The 20,908-nt window shown below is 38.1% G+C and overlaps 1 protein-coding gene across 2 annotated transcripts in view; it reads right to left on the reverse strand.

Moving 5' to 3' along the window:
* The window catches only part of LOC142987267 (LIM domain transcription factor LMO4), a 145,987-nt gene that overhangs the window by 41,476 nt on the left and 83,603 nt on the right, over window positions 1–20,908 (reverse strand). For both annotated transcript variants that reach the window (XM_076135921.1, XM_076135919.1), the window contains exon 2: window positions 17,482–17,846. In XM_076135921.1, the coding sequence (XP_075992036.1) occupies window positions 17,482–17,774 (293 nt within the window). In that variant the 5' untranslated portion in view covers window positions 17,775–17,846. The remainder of the gene's footprint in view (window positions 1–17,481; window positions 17,847–20,908) is intronic.

Consider the following 20,908-nt stretch of genomic DNA (forward strand, 5'->3'; position numbering starts at 1 on the left):
TCTAATTACTGTTAATACCAATATCAATTAACTTGCGCTAAGAATTAATTATCTCGGTATTACGGTCCCTCATTTATTACTAAACTTTCACTAATCAATCTTCCAAAGTAGCCTACATCGCTATAACATAATTCTATAAAATTACCACTATATTTTTTCTTAATGAGTAAAACATCAGTATTATAAATTTGAAACAAGACATAAATTATAGCATTTTAGCTTTTTCGTTCAAAACGTGATTAGTTCTGAGTGAGAAAGGAATCAAAATTGATTAACTTGTTGAGTAATGTCCCAGTAGCTTCCTGTTAAAACTGTATCACATTCATTGCTTTTAATAAGATCGTGCACTCTCTGTAAGTATACACAAGCTAGTTATGCGCAAACTTCTGCAATTTTGTTCATTGAAGTTTACTTAATTTCATTACAGCACTGAAAGTGTTTTCAGAATTAATAGTGTGATCGATTAAAAAGATCTATTTCATTCCAATCATTAGCTTCTGCTATCAATTAGTAACCTAATAAATTCGAGAGTTGATAATGAATTCGGCACGCTAATTTAGTCAAAGGTGTACGCGACGATTGATGTTTAGTATTAATTGTACCAATTATCGGTGTCACGCATAAATAATAATAATTTATAAGTGGCAACATTTGTCAAAAGCCGCACTCGCACGATGAGCTAATCGACTATCACCGCTAATTGCCGTGGCGCGCCCCCCGGGGCCCGGAGCCCCGCGCGGCGCCGGGCGGCGGGGCCCCTCGCCTCTCCCGCCCGCCCCTAACTAATTAGATAAGTTTGCAACTCGACTGTACTTCTGGTGCTCCACTCCGCCGGTAAGCATCAATCTTTTTAATTAAACATTTTTGACACCGCAACGATTAGCCATCGAACCCATTTCTATGCTAATATTGTGAATAGTTTTAATTTAAATGCAAAACGAGGAGCGAATATGGCCACAACTTTGCGCAGTTATGTGCCTTTTTGCATTGCTATAGGTTTTTTCAACTTTTACTAACGATGCATTAAAATTGTTTTAAAATATATTCATTAAGCACTGCAGCCTATCAAATATATAACAGTGTAGCAAGCCTTGAGAAAACTATCTGAAACACTATTGTAGAGTGTAGATTGTAACACATTACGGTTAGTTTTTAAAGCATATAAATTCTCTTAGTTATAGCCGAATAAACTGTACCTGTATCGAAACCAATCTCAGATTTATAGTGTATTGATAACTTTATACTCAAAATGGGGTAATAAAATACCATGATTTGAATAAAAATATCGTAATATCTGTAACTCATATGCCATCAAAATAAATACAAGTGTGCGCTGCGTGGAAAGCATTCAATTAAGATGTATCATAATGTGTCTATCAATACAAGAGATATTATGCAAATATTGTGTTCCAAACGTGGGATTCAAATACAAAATAGGTAGTTAACATAATTAATTGGTTATTGACTCAGTTCCCGTGCCTATAATACGTGTTTTAATCAACCCATTTGTAAGCAAAAATTAAATAGACGAATCAATTTGGTTAATAGTTCCTGAGCCGGAATCGGTGGACGTCAACACGAATAGATTTTTATATTGCTCGACTAACCAAATATTACGTTTTATGTAAACACATTTATTATAATCGATCGGGATTTGTGTCAATTTGATCATAATCAATTTACTCAGCAATTAATTTACGAGACAAGTGTAGGTATCTACTAATAAAACGAGTAGGGAGTCCATTATAGACATACGCGGAGCAATAAATCAGGACATACAATGGCACATTGTCTGTCGCTCAACCTGATTAAATAAATAAATAGGTGCCGATCGGAGACGCTTGCGCAGATCTTATCACGCATCTTGGGACATTTATAGAAGCGAAAACGCCGAAACGACCTCTCTATATAAGATAATAAGGCTTTAAGTATCAGTGTATGAAATCGGATGTATCTAATCGTTAGTGGTGTCAGTCGATTCGGAGCTTTGTTCCTATTGTGTTGTGGTTGGGAATTGATTGGTCGAGTTGTCTTGTTAGTTAGGTCCCAAGACGGCCGAGATGGATGGCTACGAGAACAGCGAACTACGAACGTTTGCACTTCATCTCTCATCGCTATAATAATATGCTTAGTGACGTGCCAACTCGGAACGTAAATTAGATGTGCACAGACCTTACACCACCAAATGTCTTAGAGAAATATTTACTTTAAAATGTGAGAATGATCCTATAAGAAAGTAAATGAAGTTCATGTAACATTTTTAATAGTTCAGAGCAATTAAAATACAACATTTTGTGATTGCCTTTGCTTAATGTTAAGGTCGAATATTAAAATTCGATCGTTTGTTTGGAAGTAATTAACTAGATGCTGTGTGAGCACAAAGTGTCTATTATCAAAATATAGCGAACTTAGAGCGATAATTAAGTAGGCCGTTCGCGTTACACGCAACGCATGACGTACACAATTTACATGCGATATTAATGAATCTCGACGCGAATTTTAACTGGTGTCCAGTAACGGTCGTTAGGGCGCTTTATTTAGGGTAAAAGGCACAGTAATTGGCCCCGCCGGATGCAGCGCACAGGTGCGTGCGCCCTCTCGCGGTGGGCACAGGAAATGAGAGCCAATTTGAATTTCTTCCGTAGCGAATCGATTAATTGGAGAGCTATTAAATCATGTTTCGGTTATGAATCCGAACGTATATTGACGATATTTATTTATACTTCACACCTGTGCCGCACACGGTACAATGTAATAAACATACCATAACTAACAAAAAATATTAAACAATGAACTGATTAATTGAGTTTTATTGAAGCGTAAGAATAAATTTTAATTGAAAAACATCTCAACAAAAAGTTAATACTTACAGAAGAACAACAAAAACTCTGATTTAATGATGATTCGAAATTAAACTTAGATCACAATAAAAGTCAGAAAACAAAGGTGGGAGTGGAACAAGTTAGTTCCCTCGCTTATGAAGGCACGTACTTCATATTTCACTCGTTCTTGATTCGCCATCGCAAACAATTTGTAACGTAAAAGGGTAATTAGGAGTTTAACCTGCACGAAAATAAAGGAATTATTAGAAAACAATCCGGACAGAGGGGGCCCAGGTCGGTGCGGGGGGGTGTGCGAAGGAAGGGTGTCTAATTAGGGAGTGGGGGCGAAGGTAATGAGCCGCGATCGCCGCTCCGATATAACGAAGGCTATTTACGCGGTGGTCGCTCTGAAAATTGCGAGGTTTTGTTTTAAAAGCGGTTACCGTTTGAGTTTTGCGATTAAGGAGTTTAATTAGACAGTGTTGTTTACAACCTCATTACGGTAGGTAACGTCGGTGGGAAATAGCCTCGGATATCGGCCGATAATTTATGAAGTTGAAAAATGAGTTTCTTGCCGCTAAGTAGATTCTGTTGTAGATTATAACCGAACAATCCGGGCCTATGAATAAACATGAACTCAATCTCCTTGCTTTGTTGCCAAAATTACAAATTTGGACCTTAACGTGTTTGATTTAGAGTTAGTTGTTATTTGTTGGAGTGTTATAAACTTGACCTTCAATTGTTTTAGAAAATTACAACCGCCATTGGCGTCAATAGAACGATGTGATAAGTAAGTCTGGGACACTGAGTAACTATGTTGATGTGTGAATTTGTACAATTGTCACTAAAGATCACTATAAATTCATTGATTAAGTAAGCTAGCGATAAGAAGCAAGGAACGATTGAATATTGTATTCTTCCAGTGATTAGCTCTATCCATGTAAAGTAGGAGTAATTTTATCACTGAAGGTCTAACATTTTTTTTGTTTTTATTTACAAACATCAAAGATTTAAACTCCAAATGATTTAATACAAGAGGTCATTATTTTATATTTTTAAGGTAAAGCCACGAAAACCGTTTCTGACCCAGTTGGCCTAGTAACTTTTTCATAGCAGAAGTGGCATATTTACCTAATTTACTAAAATCATAGAAGTTTAATATATATAGCAGATCCAAACATACTAAATCATTGGTAGTCACTTGTGTGTGTAATAAATACTGGATTTGTGGTAGTCATATCTGTGGTTAGTGTGCACCGTTATAAAACCTCTTTGTGACTTATTGTTTAACAATTCAAATTAATTAACTGTATATTGTAATTAAATGACTGATAACCCCGCTATACAATTCGTAAATCTATTGTGCGGTTTCTGGTCAGTATTCAAATAATTAATTATAATATTGCATCAGTTTTCTTAACAATAAAACAGTATATAATTATTTAGTTTTGTCTTTATTTCTGTAACCACTGACACATAACGACAAGAACTGACAAACGAAATAAATAATCCTTTTGATAAGTGGATTGGCAGTTCGCAGAATGATAAAACTTTGCATGCCTACCAATTGTTTAACACATTTCTTGAGGGGAAGCAACGTCAAGTCCCCAACCCACACTTGGCTAGACTCGTGTAGTCGTGATAGACTCAGGGCCTAAATCCTCCCATGTTTGGGAAAAGGCTCTTTCCCAGCAGTGGGACAGCAATCGGTTAAGAAAAGCGAATTGACTCAGGAGGATACAACTACCATTTGCAACTAGCAGAATGGAAACAAAATTGGTTTCCAATCTCAGCTATAACAGAGCATAATAAAGCAATCAACACTTTCCACTTCTCGGAAACAAACCCTGTACCCAGCAGTGCTTACAACTCAGAATACTAAAGCAGTTTGTACTACTCTAAATGTATTCCATACTATAAAATTTTTTACGTTCTCCCGCATACAAATGAGTTCATAAATTACTTAAGTTTCATTATCATTATAAAAGTCGTTAATAGAATTCCTACAATGTCTGTAACATCAATTAACAAAAAAGACTTAGTTAACTAAAGCATCTTTATAAGTGTATGCTAACAATCTGTTTTAAAAAAACATAGAATATTTAAATAAATAGTGAATTACAGACGTTCCACCTGCGTAGGCTCTGTTAAATGCCTACGAGCGTAGCCTATAAATAATTATTTGCTACATATATGCTAATACCTTTAATATAGCTTATAGCTAGATGCGCTCATTGGTAACGATAAAGTGGGTTAAGCAAACTTAACGCGGACATTTTACAGATGGGTGGCCGTTTAGAGATATCTGAACTGCTTCTGTGTAATTAGCCTTGAACTACATCTAGGTTTAGTCCCGGATAACAGTAGTGATATTAGATAATAAATGCAGTTCACCTCTTTTCATGTACCTTTTTTACTATCATAATATGACTTCAATCTACTTTGAAATTGCAAATTATTTGTTGCATTTATAGGTACAAAATTTGTTTATTTGATGATGGTAACATCTGTTAAAATAAACTTTTATAATCTGTGACAGCAATGTGACTTCAATAAATATATTAAGACAGCGTAATTAATTGTATTCATACTTAATTTTTACGATGTTAATTACTAAATTAAAATTTTCTAAATTGGTATAAGCGCCTAATTTGATATCTACTGGATTTGTTCTAAGACGAATTAATATGGTAATGAGAACATTAATGTCACCTAATTCTGAAGGAAGAATTTATTTAAGAACAGAAATTGATTAGACTTCGCATTAGTCTAATTCTGGTTTAGGCAACCTATCTTAAGTTATCGGGAACTTCTTGCCCATAACTAGGTGCTAATTGAGGAAAAATCATCTTAATCTTAAGAATCACGTAATTTTTGATGGCATTTTGGGGAATTCGCTAAGCTAAGGTTTTCTCCCTGAGATAATTTTAGGTAGATGGGTAGTGTTAATAATTTTCAAAAAACCAAACATATTAGATTTTTTTAAACTTTCATTACACCACGGAATAAACGGTTATTTTGTATTGATGTGATCGTTACATTTATGCGTATTTTTTTTCATAAAAAGGTAAAATCACTTCATGATTTTCAAAATACGCATACGCACGATTATCTTTAAAAACCGTTGATTTATTCTTTTTGCCAAAGGCAAGGCTTGCGTCCACGGCTTGCCGCGCCGCGGATGCAGCACAAAAGAGACGTTTTTTCCTCGTAATAGACGTCCCGCCGACATCATTAACGTATCGACAAAGTTGGTCGCAGTTATTCGCTAATGTGACAACAACAGAGAAAGCCCGCCACAAATGAGGGACCATCTTTTCGGCTTAGGATTTGGACACACAAGGCAATGAAACTGATTTTGGAGCAATTTTTTAGAGTGTAAGAGTAACCAATGTAAATAAGGTCAATGGTTTCGGTAAGTGTTTTGAATATCTCTACTTTTCTTTGCATAATATGTTGATTTTCAGCTAACAGAGGAGACACTATAGGCGCTTATCTACGCAGAAATTATTATTGAAAATTTTTAATATTATAAAAATGACTCCAAATATTGAGGTGAATTTAGTCTCACATTAAACAAAATTGTGATAAACTTAAGCCTTTATAATTTAATCGTTCCAGTCGCTTATTATTAAACTGAATAAAAATTCTTACATGTTGCTCGCAATTCGTTAATTACTTAGAAAATACATGTTATCTGCGCAACGCAAACGTTTAGACCTCAAACAAAAGCGCACGCAACAACGAGCTCTTAGTGAGTGCAGGTGTTTTTAATTGTGAGTAATTAAATTACATATTTTTTTGTAGTAAGTTGGCGTCCGGTGTGCCCCGGGCGCTGGGCGGCGGGGGTGTATTCTAATCGCGTGTTAGCGTGGCCCGTTTTTGCTAACGAACAGGTTGCGTTAAGGCGACGTAGACGTCGAATCGACGGGAATTTCGCCTCATTAAAAGTTGCGACCTGCGGAGGAGGCAATTTGGAGGCTCGCGACGACTTCGCCCGCTACTTATTAACGACCCGACTTTACACTATCACTTCGTCTCCGGACGGACGTCTTCTTCGTCCCTTTATACATATTTTATTTGTATGTAGTGTACTATTATTATTAGCAGCATCCCTCGTGTGCTGCGGTCTCCCCACCTGCCCTCTCGAATTAGTAAACAAACGTCTTTACGAGCGGTTTTACGAGCCCCGCGATATTTCGGTCTCGCGCACGCCGGGTTTACGACATAATGAATTTGTTGATGAACTAGGTATTAGAAAGTTTGGAAATAGACGCGTTAGTGACCGAGGCATATCGGTTGCGCGTTGCGGACCAAGCACCTCACTACACATGTCTTATGATCTTATTACATGTCGGCTGACATCATCTATATATTTTTATAAAGCCTTTTTGATTTTCTTGCTACCATTTTGTTTCATAGGAAGAAATAGCTTTTACTATTAAAAGGAAAGTTTTGCAGCTATCAGCTATAAACTTAACTAAATAGGAGGTTAATAATGTGCATTTACCCATTAAGGCTGATTATGTTCAAGTATTTTATTGCTTTCTATTAGTCCATTCAAATAAGTAATGTAAGTAAGCATTTAAGTCAAACATAAAATAAATTAACTTAGTATTTTATGATAGAGCCCACAATCATAATAAAGTTGGACTAAAAGCACAAATAAAGTTGTTCAACTTGTTTTCTCAATTATCTCATGATTGCGTAATGTTTATAATTACATCAAGTGAGGCATTTAAGTATAGTACAGATAATAAAAGAACACCTGGTGCTAAAGATAATAGTGATAAGTAAGCGTTTTAGTATTAAATTACAGGAGCCCGGCACATAATTAAAGCATCTTCAATAAAGTTAAGCATAAATTTACATATCGGTAGAACATAGTGGTGTTATTAATAAGTAAGTCGGTAGTAAGTTAGCAGTGCACGGAGCACGCGTCTCATAGTTATGGCGAGGTTAACACATGAGGTTAATTAAGATCAGAAGCGGGACCTATAACTAGCTAACGTCGCTACCGACACTGCCAGCGAGTTTACTGAGTGCTTCCCCTTAATTGATACGATTTGATCGTCATCACAACCTCTCGCTTATTCCCCCTATATAATTTAATTAAAATTTATGTTACGATAATTCAATTTATTTCCGTCGATAAACGTAATTGGGTAGTTTCCGCGCCTCGCGAATGTACGCGTAAAACACACGGAATACAGGAAAAGGATTGACAACTGACAATAAAATTCTCTATCCACGAGTTGAACAATATCTTTTGACTGCATATGAACTGTCACGCTGGCAATCGTAACAAGTGGGAGTCCGGCTCTAACCGAATCTCGGCCAGTAAACATTATTAAAAATTCCTTTGACAGCGGTGGCTATCGAATAATGATTTGTGTACGTCACGCCGGCTTCCGCTGTCATACTTGCGCCAAATTTTCACCAGGAACATTTTTTACTATTTTTTGACGGCCAGCCGGACGCCGGGCACTGCGTTTATTTATTAACGAAATTCGTCCGTCTATGTAACACGTCTCGTTCGTGTCCACGCATGGATCGATGTGAACTCTACATACAGACGGAATAGAGTATAAGATTGAGTGGTTAGTCGGTGCTGTGTTAAGCCTTTTTCGATCGAGCGGCTATCGTTTACGAGTCTGCATAGGCGCGACGCGGCATTGCGCCCGTGCGCTCCACCCATATCAATTTCGAATAGGTTTCCTATTCGGCCGGAGAGATTGCGTTTTGATCGTTTTGTGTGTAAAACTGTTGCCCTAAATTAAACGCTTTAATAATAGAATAGAAATAAAACTGGCACGGTTGTGTTGACATGACAACATAGAGCGCTATCGAGCGCACAGTTCAATTTTAATATTTCATTATTCAATCGTTGGTAAACGGTGGCTATTTCGGCGGTGTATGAGCACGGCAAATACTGTCGGACCGTGTAGTATGGGACGTGGCTAGCCGGGGCACGTAGACCGCATCAACGTCGGGATCATCAATTACAAACTACTTCCAATTAGTGATAGTGCAGTAACAAATCAAATTTAACGGGGTCCTGTTGGGGAGTCGTCGCTAATTAGAGCTGCGGGCGAGGTGCCTCCTGCGAACTAATCAGGTGGCTAAATAATGTAGTCGTGACGGCGTCGTTAGCGCTCGTGAGACAGACGTTATTAATTAACATCACATCGGGCTGCCCCACACCCGCGCGCCCCCACCCCCGCCCTGACCGCCCGCCCTATGCTTCCGAGCGACAATCTTATAATAACGCGCTATTGACAATTCTGACCATTATTAATACGTGTCTTTCTATAACTCTAATGTAGCTGGCGAATTGTTTGAAAAAGTTACAATCTCTAAAATTGAAGACTATTTGATGATTGAAAAAAAAAAAAATTAAATGTCTTTATCAAAACTAGTTATGAATTTTTGTATTGAATTGGTCTTTATAATGTAAAAACTTTTTATACGGCTTTTTTCCTATTCTCTATCAATTTCCTTTATTATACAAAAACTAAATGATTTATGAATCAATTAAAAACAATTTGCAAAATATCCAGTTAAGTAAATCTATATTATTATTAGACTCGTATGATTTTCACGCTTCACGCTGTTTCTAGCAGAGATCGTGATGAATTTAATTAACTTGTTACGAAACTTTGTTCCACAGCTTTGGTGTAGTGTTCAAATTAGCTTCTGACCAAATAGGTGTAGTCACTTTACAAATCAAGTTTGTTTTATAATATCATTTGTTTAATTACGAAACATATAATAAAAACTATTATGATAATCATATTAAAGTATTTACTCAGTTATGCCCGTGTTTTGGACTTTACTTCCGTCGTTAGAAGAGACCGCTGTTGGTTGAGTAAAAAGTATGGTATCTTCACATAAAAGAAAACTTATTTTAATATTTTTTATCGTCGTCCTAAGGTGACAGACAAGATTTTGTCTTGATTTCATAAAGAAGTGTACTATAGAATAAAATCTAACTGCTCTACATCCTAAAAGATACGTTTTAAAGCCCGTTTAATTTTCCAAACTCTGCCTCAATGGGAAAAATGGCTTGATATTATGATTGCATCTACGTATAAGTTTAAAATTGCCATAAACTACTGTTTAGTTTTGTCAGACTGGATCGCAGTGTCATGTTTCAAGATGTATTGTGATGAAACGAGCCCACTCGTCTATTACAAACGAGTATTAAACAGTTTCAACAGTGCATTAGAGACGGCTGTTAGTGCCCACCTACGTGCTACGTCTAAGCGACCCATTTCGCCGAGACTCTAGACAACACAAGTCTTAGCGTGGGATGTAATCAGCTGATGCAGTTTGTCACTTTCATTTCTAGATTATGTTAGAAGGATTTATAATAATCCTATCTCTATTTAAAAAAAAACATCAATAAATCATTGTAAGGAGTTTTGTTTGAGATCTCATATTGTGCACATTTGTGATTATTATATCTACAAATATTTTTATTATTTCCTATTTGTAAAGTGCGGGACACAAAATTCATTATGAGTTTCGTTATTAGTTACTTAATTTAATATGAATTTTGTTTGTATTAACAAAAAACTGCATGTAATTTTGCATATGAATAGCTGGTTAATTTAAATACTCCTTGTTTGCAGCGTGTTACGGCACATTAAAATAATAATTAGACAACAAAGAACTAGACTTAAATAGATAAATTCGTGATTAAACATATTTGCCTACTTAAATTTCAATGTTAACTACAGCTAAAGCAAACAGAGACTTCGCAACGTTGCTCTAATGGCTTTAAATTTAAATAAATTAGCATACTCGATAAATAAGATTCATTGCATAACTTGTCTAACAGGTCGAATTAATTATTACAAAGAAATCATTAATATTTCTTTAGTATTGTGATTTTGTACGTCATTTGTTTGTGCCTCTGATATGAATACCATTATGTTGGACGTCAATGGCCTACTAGGTTGACAAACTGTTGGTATTAGTTCAAAGCTGTGATCACTGGTTTTAGGATACCGTTGATGTAATTAATACTGTTGACACAATGGACAGTAGTTTTATATTCCATCTGTTCTGTTTTAGAATTAGGAAACTTTGGTAGTATACGCTCTCAACGATTTGATTCTTCTACAGAGATTAAATAGCGCCATTGCCCTAACATAACAAATACGTACAAAGGACATACGTGTCTTCTTTAAAATTTCTTTGTTTTTATTATTTATTTTCCTACAAGTTCTAAAAAGTTCAGTAAAGTCCTAACCAACTCTTGTATGGATGCATAGATATTAATTCCCAATACTCTACCACAACAAAATAAGCCTTAACCGAACCTCGGATGGAGGAAAACAATTCGTGAGCGCCAAATAACAGGAGACTGCACCATTCCGACATCTGCATACAAGTCAGAGAGTATAGGAGAGAATGTACAGATATTTGTCGTCATCAATTTAGCGTCGTTGAGCGTCATCGTACATGTTTGCAGAGCGTCGTCGGTCCACAAGTCTTGTATCACGGAAAGCCACGAGAAATTCACTAGATGAACCAATCTTGTACACGTACGTTCAACGTCTCTGTTACATTAAATTGATACTGTGTTTGGCTTCTTAATTGGACGGTCTTGGCTTACAAGTAATACTGTAATACTGGCCAGTTTTATTGTTACTCTGTTAACAGAGGTAACGATTCAGAATTATTTGTTTTAGTGAGTTGACATAGTTTTTTGTAGACAAAATATTGAGAAAGCAATAAGTGACTTAGGGATCGTACACATCAGTTATTACGGCAAACCGTAAATATTGCATAAATACAAATAAAGAACTTTCGCTGACTCTTTTTCAGAAAATATTTGATACAAAAGCTTCATATGTAGTAGTCTTGTAACACCAATTAAATAAAGACTATCCATCAGAAAAAGTGACAGCAAACGTGTGAAAAACGCGGTTAAAATTCCACTTAATAATCGATACTTATCCAGAGGTGGTGAAAGTGTTTGTAAAAAGGTTAAATGTCACAGTATGATCCTTCGTACTTTGTGCTGTTTTTATACTGAGCACGAAATGTCAATTGTTACATTATTTATCTATTGATATGACGTATTATATTACAGAATGCATGTTCATTAAACTGTTTTAGGAACTAATTGGTAACGGAAGTTTTAAACAGTTGCTAAGGGGGAAAAACACGATAACTATTATTGTTGATGTATGATTAGAATGTAATCTCGAACAAATTCCTAACCGATACCCGGTTCGATTTTATTTATCGGACCGGATGAAATTGTCGTGTCGGTAAGCTCCGTAACGTAACGGACGCTTAAGCCGATTTCTCGTCAGCAAGTAGGCCGATAGATAAGGCTTCTTAGCAATCAGAGATATGAATTTAATTTATATTTTAACGTAATTACCAATCTTCCAATTTCCAAAGTTATATTTTTGGACATCAAGGAAAAGTTATTACGGCTGAAGCACTCGTCACGTAGAATATTAAAAAGTATTTTTTTTTCTCCTAAAAATAATTTGCCGATGTTCGTATTTTGATCTCACTTTGAATAAATATTAATTATTCAATGTATTCACCATTTGAATTAGTTACGCAGTTTAATTTGAATTATGATGAATGGATGATATTGAAGTTTGAATGTTAATATTTGAACCCGACATTTGTTACGCACCGGATTTCATTATTTGTTATAAATATTTGTGTTTAGACACTTGATTTAGTAACACTGATATATTATGATTTAATTATCATATAAGTCAATCAGAAAACTATGTTTAAATTTACATTAACATTATAATTTCTAACCTAATCATTAACGTATTATTAACAGTAAAACTTGTTATACTTTAAATTACCAGCTTACAAAAGTATTTAAGCTTTACTTCCTTAATCATTATCTTTTAATTTCCTATCGGGTTTACACATAAAGAACTTAACTAAAGTAGAAGAAAAGCTGCACCCAAGATGTATAACTGAGGCTTTGTAAAATGGCTGTAGGAGCGCATATGTCCTGCAGTGATTTACAGAACGGTACACGGACAAGGCTGTTGTCGATAAAGGCGCGCTGCAGTCGTGTCGTCGCCAGGACCCGTGCTAAATCCTCCACACTAATGTACACAGGCCAAATTCACTGCTCTACCGTCCGCCGTCAACTGCCTTGTCAATCATCTATATTTAACCTTCTAATTAACGAGTTAAAAGCGCCTTTAATTGATTAAACTGCACATTTCCTCGTTGTACGGAAACGTTTACATTTATTTACATTCCACTCTTAATATCTATTTATAAGCTCGCCAATTGAAGTTTAATTATCAAGGCGGGTTTCAATTTAATTCTAATGTATGCAGATTAAATAATGTAAGCGACACGTAATTATAAATGCCATGCTCCGTAATGAGTAGTAAACGGTTTTATATTGAGCAGGAAATAACATTTTATCCACTGATAATATTTCCAATCTAATTAAAAATAAAAGGATAAGTGCGATTGTGGTAATCATAAAAACAATTTTAATTGAATCACATCATATTTTCCCCGTCACTAATTTTAATGAAGTGTTTCAGAAAAAGCTATAACGAGCTCGTTTAGTACTGGACAATAATATTATAAATATAAAACTGTGATATTCGAAATCTTCATAAATGAAATACGTTTCTATTGATAGCGAAAACCGACAAATATTGTACAGAGCCAAGCTCCATAAAGCATCGTCGTCAACGTCGAGATGAATATCGGTAATCGAATTGCGAGCAAAGATCGTTCGCTGGACGCTCTTTAGTTTCTGTTTAGACGGAGACGCCGGACGAACGGACGGACAAAGACACAAACGAAATTAATCGGGACATGCGCCGACGACGTAATTCAATCGCGACTGCAGGCCAGTGCCTTTTAAATAGATCAACCAACGCTCCGAGCGATACTCTTGCAAGAACTTCACTCGGTCTTCTGAGGACTAAAGGATAACCCTATTGAAATATGGTTTCGTACACAACACTCCAAATCGAGAACGAAAACCGACGCGACGTTCACAGAGAACTTCAAAATCATTTAGACATAAAATCACTATGTCATACCAAATATTGTTACTTATCGTTGTTTAACCCAAAATTATAACGAGTTCACAAGAGACAGCAATTTACTGTAATGAAAAAGCAAAAGGAATGAATTCATAGCAACACGCATTAACGTTTCCGCCTCTAAATAAACGCTTTTCATGTTATGCACAAATTACTGGCATAATAACGCAATAATGAATAGAGCCTTTTTAATGAACACGGCGACATGATCGTTTGGCATCGCGTATCGGAGTTTGGCGACATCAATTTACGTACAATGTCAATTTGCGCTCGAGAAACGCCCGAGTCCGGGATACAGGGCCTCATTAGAGGCGAGCGGTTGCAATTAAACCGTGCGTCTTTTGCGACTTAACGAGCGCCCAAATTGGACGCCCCGCCCGCCCTGGACATGCGTTTTAATAAATATACATTTCGACGTGATGCAATAAATATATTCTCTGATGCTATCGCTGTGAAATGTTGTGTTCCCTCTGGATTTAAATGAGGAATATATGTTGTTGATGATAATGAGATCGAGGAAATATTGGGTATTTTCGCCGCATCTTACTTAACATTGTAAACGAATGTTTATGTATTCTGATCGGTTAATTGGCAAGCAATTAATGCAAGCGCTTGTAAGAATCGTAAAATATCGACATTCTACTCGGAATCAAGTTTCGTGGAATTTAATTTAGTGTGAAGTCGAATTTATTTTTGTCCTTAACGTGAATAATTATGTCACTTAATTGAAACGTGCAGGCAAGATAACAGTCGACATTACAACATGTTTATCAAAACAAAATTATCTTGCGAATATTCATTCAACAAATTGTGAGAGACAGCCGAAAATTCCATTACACCACTTTGCAAGTAAAGGACGTTAGTTATCGTAAGTGTTAGTAAGAATGGATAAGAAGAAGTTGGTATTTTAGAGGGGTCTCGTTAACGGCGCGGCTGCGGCGCGGTGCGGCGCGGGAGCGGCTGATTGCCGATTGAGCAGCAATTGCCTTGATTGACGGCGCCCGCACGGCCCTAACGAACCTGCTTTCAACGGCTACGTGGACGTGCCCTGTTACACGTACACTGGCTGCCGTCTTATACGCAACTTCTACGATATAGGTCAGCGAATGTACTCGGTCACTGGGCTACTGGACACATTATTGCAACTTGTAAAATGTAGGAAAATGAAGAAAGCACATTAAAGAAATTGCGAAACTAGATAAACTTATTGATTATTTAATTTGCACTTATTGTTTTCTACAGCTGAATTCCAAACCACTCCATTTTACATAGCTTACATATCTTAACAAATTGTAGTAAAGTATAAACAGACTTGTAAACAGCGGTAGTTATGGGAGTTTATGAAATGTATATGAATATAGAAAGAAATCCAAATGTGAATTGTGTTGGTTAGTAAACTCGTAGAGGCGCTACGCGCTACGACGACAGGTTTCTGATTGCTGACTAGCTCGAATAATTTGGTCCGATTGACGTCGTGGAATCCCCACTGAATTTGGTTCATTTGTACACAATCAAGGAATTGTGTAGCAGCTACCGTAGCATATTCGCCCGACGTTTATCGTGCCTACACGCCCTACACACGTCACGTCTTCATCTAAACAATAGTAGACGCCATAAATCATTATAAAATTCGAATTAAGTCGGCTTAATGTTTATGTAACGCTTCCGCCGCTTTTATAGTCGCACACACGAGGCGTAACACCTCGGCGCCTAATTTGGTACGTACACAGTAATCAGCAGCACGTAACATCATCAGCGTCTTTGTGGAGCGAGACCGCAATCCATCATATCGGGACAAAAGGAGGCGGATAAATGCGCCAGTTGTTTGCGTGAGAGAGCGTTAATTTTGTTAAGGAGTCTCAATCAGTGAAGGCGTGTAAGTAAAGTCGGCGCGACCGCCGCGGGAGCGATTCGAGCGAATTACCGTACCTGGAGGCGCGGGGCCGACTCGTTAGTTGTTGTTTGCCGAGTGACGCGGGTCAATCAGCAGAGACATGCACGGAACCGCACTTCTTCATCCTCCATCCCCCTGTGCGGCCCACCTGTCCCCCGCGCCGCTCGTTAGGCCGCGCCGTCTCTGTCAACTGTGAGACGAGCTTTATCGAATCTACGACGCACGAGCCGCGCCGCGCCGCCACCGGCCCACTCTTCGCTCTAGTTTGACTCGCAACCGCCGGTAAACAAGGGAAATCAGTGTAAAACGAATTTATATCAACGACAAATAGAGGGGGCTAAATATCTAGACGAGAATTATGAGTGTTTGAAGACGACCCACCTACCGACTTACTACACACGTGTAACACTTGATTTCTTAAAGCAAAAAATCAGAAGCGAAATCCGTCCTGTGCGTTAAGCAGTGCGTCGGAGTGAAATAATTGTTGAATGGCATGCGTTTAGATAATTAACGCGACGGGGCAGCAGCTGCGGTCCACGTGCGGGCCGCGCCCGCCGCCAGCGCCGCCGCGGCCCGCATCCATTTCTGTTCATTTTCTATCTACCTACCTACCTACGGTGAAAACGGAATTTCTAGCCGGGGGCAACTTTCATATGCACTGCATAAATTAAACTCATTTAACACGCACTTACAAAATAGTGTGCTTAGAAATTATGTTTAGGATTTTTGGTATTTTAAAATGATGTCCTAGGTTTATTTTAAGAAATATAGTATAAATGTTTATGAGTGTTGTTTAATTGCTGTTCATGTTCTGTAAGTGGGCAATAAACATTTTCAACATACTTTAAAAAACGTTGCAGGAACTCGTATTACTGTGGTAGTAATTATTAACACATAAAAAGAGACATGTTGCTTCTTTAACGAACTTAACAAAACTTAACCTTGGATAAAACATAATTGTTTGTTAATTCATATTTTGTTTAATATACTTGCGAATAAATACTTATAATGGTAACCGTAGGTCGTGATTGCTCACACAACTTGTAGAGTTATCTAGTGGAGAAATATTTACTATGTCTTATTCTTCAGTAATAAGTAATGAAATACAAACAAAGTGTATTTATCAACAACGTCGCAGAACCGACTAACTATGGTTATTCATTAGTTCGCAAAGAGACATAAAATTTCCATAATCGTAGATACAGCCGTAACGTCGGGCCTCTACCTAAACACGACCGTGATCGCGACTCGCGGTACACTCACACACAAAACTCTGATTAGTGAGTGGCTTCAAATAAAAACTTTGTTGCCTACATCTTAAATTAGTCCTTAGCGTTCTTTAACGAGTCCAATTTAGCTGGTCCGCGAGACGCCGTCGATCTGTTGTTGTGTGCAAAACTGTTTACTTTTTGTTCCTCTCCCAGGTAGAAAACACAACGGATCGGAGCATTTTCATAACAATGCGCCTGTGGCTTTCTCGGTATACTTTTTTGGACGCGATGCGTTTGACAGACACGCCATTGTCATCGTCAGATGACGAACTAAAAACTAAACCTTTTATTGATGATCAATGGGAACGATCGATCCGAAGCCGAACACTTCGAATGCCGAACCATAAAAGGTACCAATTAGTTGTAGTCGAGAACAAAAGTTGGGATTAATTAATCGATACATAACAAATCATGAGACTCACCTCGTGTAATCGCTTTTGCATAAGATCATTCCACCTTTGAAGTAGAAGGAGCGACCCATGTCGGCGAGGGCCTGGCCGCAGCAGGTGCACTTGAGGCAGCCGTGGTGCCAGTATCTGTCGAGTGCGTGCAGGAGGAACCTCTCCACGATCTTGCCGTTGCAGCCGGCGCATTCTTTGAGTGCGGGGTTATTGTTGTTGTGCGGATAGTCGTGCCCGTTGGCAGCGAACGCCGCCTCGGGCGAGGGCGGGTGAGGCGAGCTCAGCTCCGCGTACCCGTGGTAGTGCGGGTTCATGCTCAACGCGCTCGCTGCCAGCTTGACGGTTGGAGCGGGAACCGCTCGCACCGACCACCACAACTACACGCCCTGTGAACAACACCACGCTACATTATCATTTGTCATAAATGACCAATCAAAAGACAAAACTGTCTTATAAATCAAACTTTCACTCGTTGCTGCCGCTCACATAGTTACTAGTTAAACTGTGCTATTAGTGGACGGTCCAGTCGACACAAATAGAGTACCGCCGCGCTATTTTGGTACGCGAATAATATACTTTGACCTCTTTGAGATGTTGACCCGTTGTATTAATTTTTCTTGGCAGCCCTTGGTCAGGGCACAGTGGATTCGGGCGTAGGCCTGCGGGCGGCCGCGTTTATAAAATTTTCCAATTAGCAATTTCATACAATTAGGAGCGGTGTGAGGGTGCGCGCGGGTGTCGGTGCTGCGGGGGCTGGAGGGGTGGATGGTTAGCGCGGGTCGCGGGGAGTGCGTCAACCCGATCCAATTAGCTCGCGGCCGGCGGAGCGGCGGGACGCCCGTGCCGTCTGAGCGGCCCTGTCGCCATAAAACTTAATTAAACGTTTTAAAACAAGTATTCATTAAAGAATAATCAAGCTTATGTAGTCATAAATAACCGGATTGTCCCGCGCGGAACGGTGCCGTAATTAAGACTGCACAGAGTTGATCAAACGCACTGATTTGAAACTACCCTTCATTAGGAGAGCGCGAGTCGGGCGCGGGAGCTTCCGCTGCGGTGCAGAAACTAATTAAGAATAACGGACGCTTTAAAAGCGTAATTAATTTAGATTGTAATTCTATTTCTCCGAGAGTAAAGTAGACAATTATTTCAGTAGCCCTTTCTTTTGGAACGATTTGCTTTGCTGAATGTAATTTGCTTAATTTCTGTGTCCAACAGGATAAAGGGTTGTAGCTGCTGTAGATTTATTCGTTACGTTCGAATCGACGCGTAGAGCATTACAAATAAACAGTGTCTCTTAAAGTGGGACGGCTATGATGAATTTATGTCTGAGAGGCAGTAACGAGTATATCGTGATTAATTAAGGTGGTAGAGGAGTAGAGGTGGTATGATTGCGGCAACAGAGTGTAAACAGTTGCATCACGTGGTGGTGGCGGCAACCCGCGCCTGTGCGCGTGTATGAGCCCATTACACTTGTTGGCGAGTATGTCTAATGAAGGTTGTAAGGGCGAGGAGCACCCCGGAGCCGGCGCGGCCGCGTGGCCGTGTTGCGTGCGTGTTAATGAGCGAGCGTCGCGTGCGCACCTATCGCACTTCGTTAAATCGCACCCGAAGTACGCGATCCAAGGGGCCCTATTAATGTCTTTGTTTAGTCTCTGCAACTTCGATAAGTTCTGTGAAACCTGGAATCATTGACGTTAATAGGCGATTATCCTTTTTTATATTACGTTGTTTTTAACCTATACTTTTGTTTCTTTTTTTTTAACCTATTGCTGTCCCACTGCAGAGCAAGGGTCTCCTCCCAAACGAGGGGGAGAGGTTAGGCCCTGAGTCTTTCACGCTGGCCAAGTGCGGGTTGGGGACTTTGCATGCCCTCAATAAATGTCTTAAAAGAAATTTTAGGCATGCAAGGTTTCCTCACGATACTTTTGTTTCATACTCTTAAATATTTATTCATATCTAATTACATAATTAAAATTGCAAAAAATAACTGTAAAGGAGATTTATTTGCATCTAGTCATTTATTAGGGATTTGGTTATTAGTGTCTAATTATAATATTCATGAAACATGCCGTTAACTTTCTAAAATAAAATAGCGAACTAACATATTGACTACTTAAGGCACTTAGTTTGCATAAGACGACATGAGTCATGCCTTCACAAATAGCCAATTACGACTAATTAGATGTGTGTAAATTATTTTGATTAGAAATATAAACTAGAAAATATAATTGCATTACATATTATTTTATCAGTGATCATTTATAATTCAGTGCGTATTAATCACTAATTAATGTAGATAAATTTGGCGCATTGATTAATTATAAAGATTAATTTGAAAGGATATTAGTTATTAAAAATATTGTCCTTTGTAGTAGGCCGATCGTTTGATAAGGTTTTAGGGTTGTCTGTTAACAATGTTACTTTAATGTTACTTTTGAACCAGCAGTGGCAGTTCAGTCATCTATGCATGTCTGATATTATGAAGTGTAAAGTCGTAAAAAATACACGTTGATTTTTTTTTGCAAATAAGTAAGTACGAAAAATAAATATTGGAGACTTGAAGATATATATTCTCTCTAAAATAAAATTTACTGTTTAATTCACGAGCTCTACACGTAATATTCTATGCTCATAAATAAAAAATATAATGCCTGTTTTCGGGACACGAAATACAATTGTGCATAATTACTCAAACTTATGTCTATTCAAGTTTCAACGAGTCGCGTTAGAAACTGAAACAAATCTTATTACCATAATGTTAAGGTTTATAATATTTTGATGTATGGGGTCGCGAGCGTGGTGCGTGTTTAGGCTCGCGGGGGTGGCCTGGGAACTTGGCAGGTGCCGTTTTCATTATTCAAGCCCCATTGATTGGATACTTTGTTGCCGTTTAAAAATCTTATTAGCAACCGCCCGACAACAAAGCGAGCGCGATGAGCCTCCTCCTGGCCCTCTATTTACCTGTTAAGTGATTTTTTTTCAATTACAGCGATGAACTGCAGGTTCGAAATGTTTAAGGACGAGAAAGTGTAAGTCATCTTGTTAGTGAATGTTTATTTCCGCTTTTCTTTCGCCTATGTCAGGTATTTGTCAGCTGCAGTAAACGCGATGATTCGACAAAACGCGAACTTTCCAAAAAAAATGCGAATGACAAACAGCATTGTGGTTAAACTCATACAGACTATTAGCATTTAAAGTAGGTTGTAAAGAAAACAATAACCTCTACTTCGCAATATAAGTACTAATCAAACATAAAAATGTACAGTTCCACCGCGGTAGAGTCAGTCACAAAAAGTTAAATTGTTATTTAAAAAGCTAATGTAAGTAAACGTATCGGTCACTTGTTTTAACTGCTGGGTTCCCCAAGAACAGCCGGGCGCCCGCCCGCCGCGAATAATGTAATTAAGGCGAAACCGCCGGCGAAATTAAACGCGAAAACGGAATG

This window comes from Anticarsia gemmatalis, chromosome 3, assembly GCF_050436995.1.
Source record: "Anticarsia gemmatalis isolate Benzon Research Colony breed Stoneville strain chromosome 3, ilAntGemm2 primary, whole genome shotgun sequence".
Taxonomy (NCBI): domain Eukaryota; kingdom Metazoa; phylum Arthropoda; class Insecta; order Lepidoptera; family Erebidae; genus Anticarsia; species Anticarsia gemmatalis.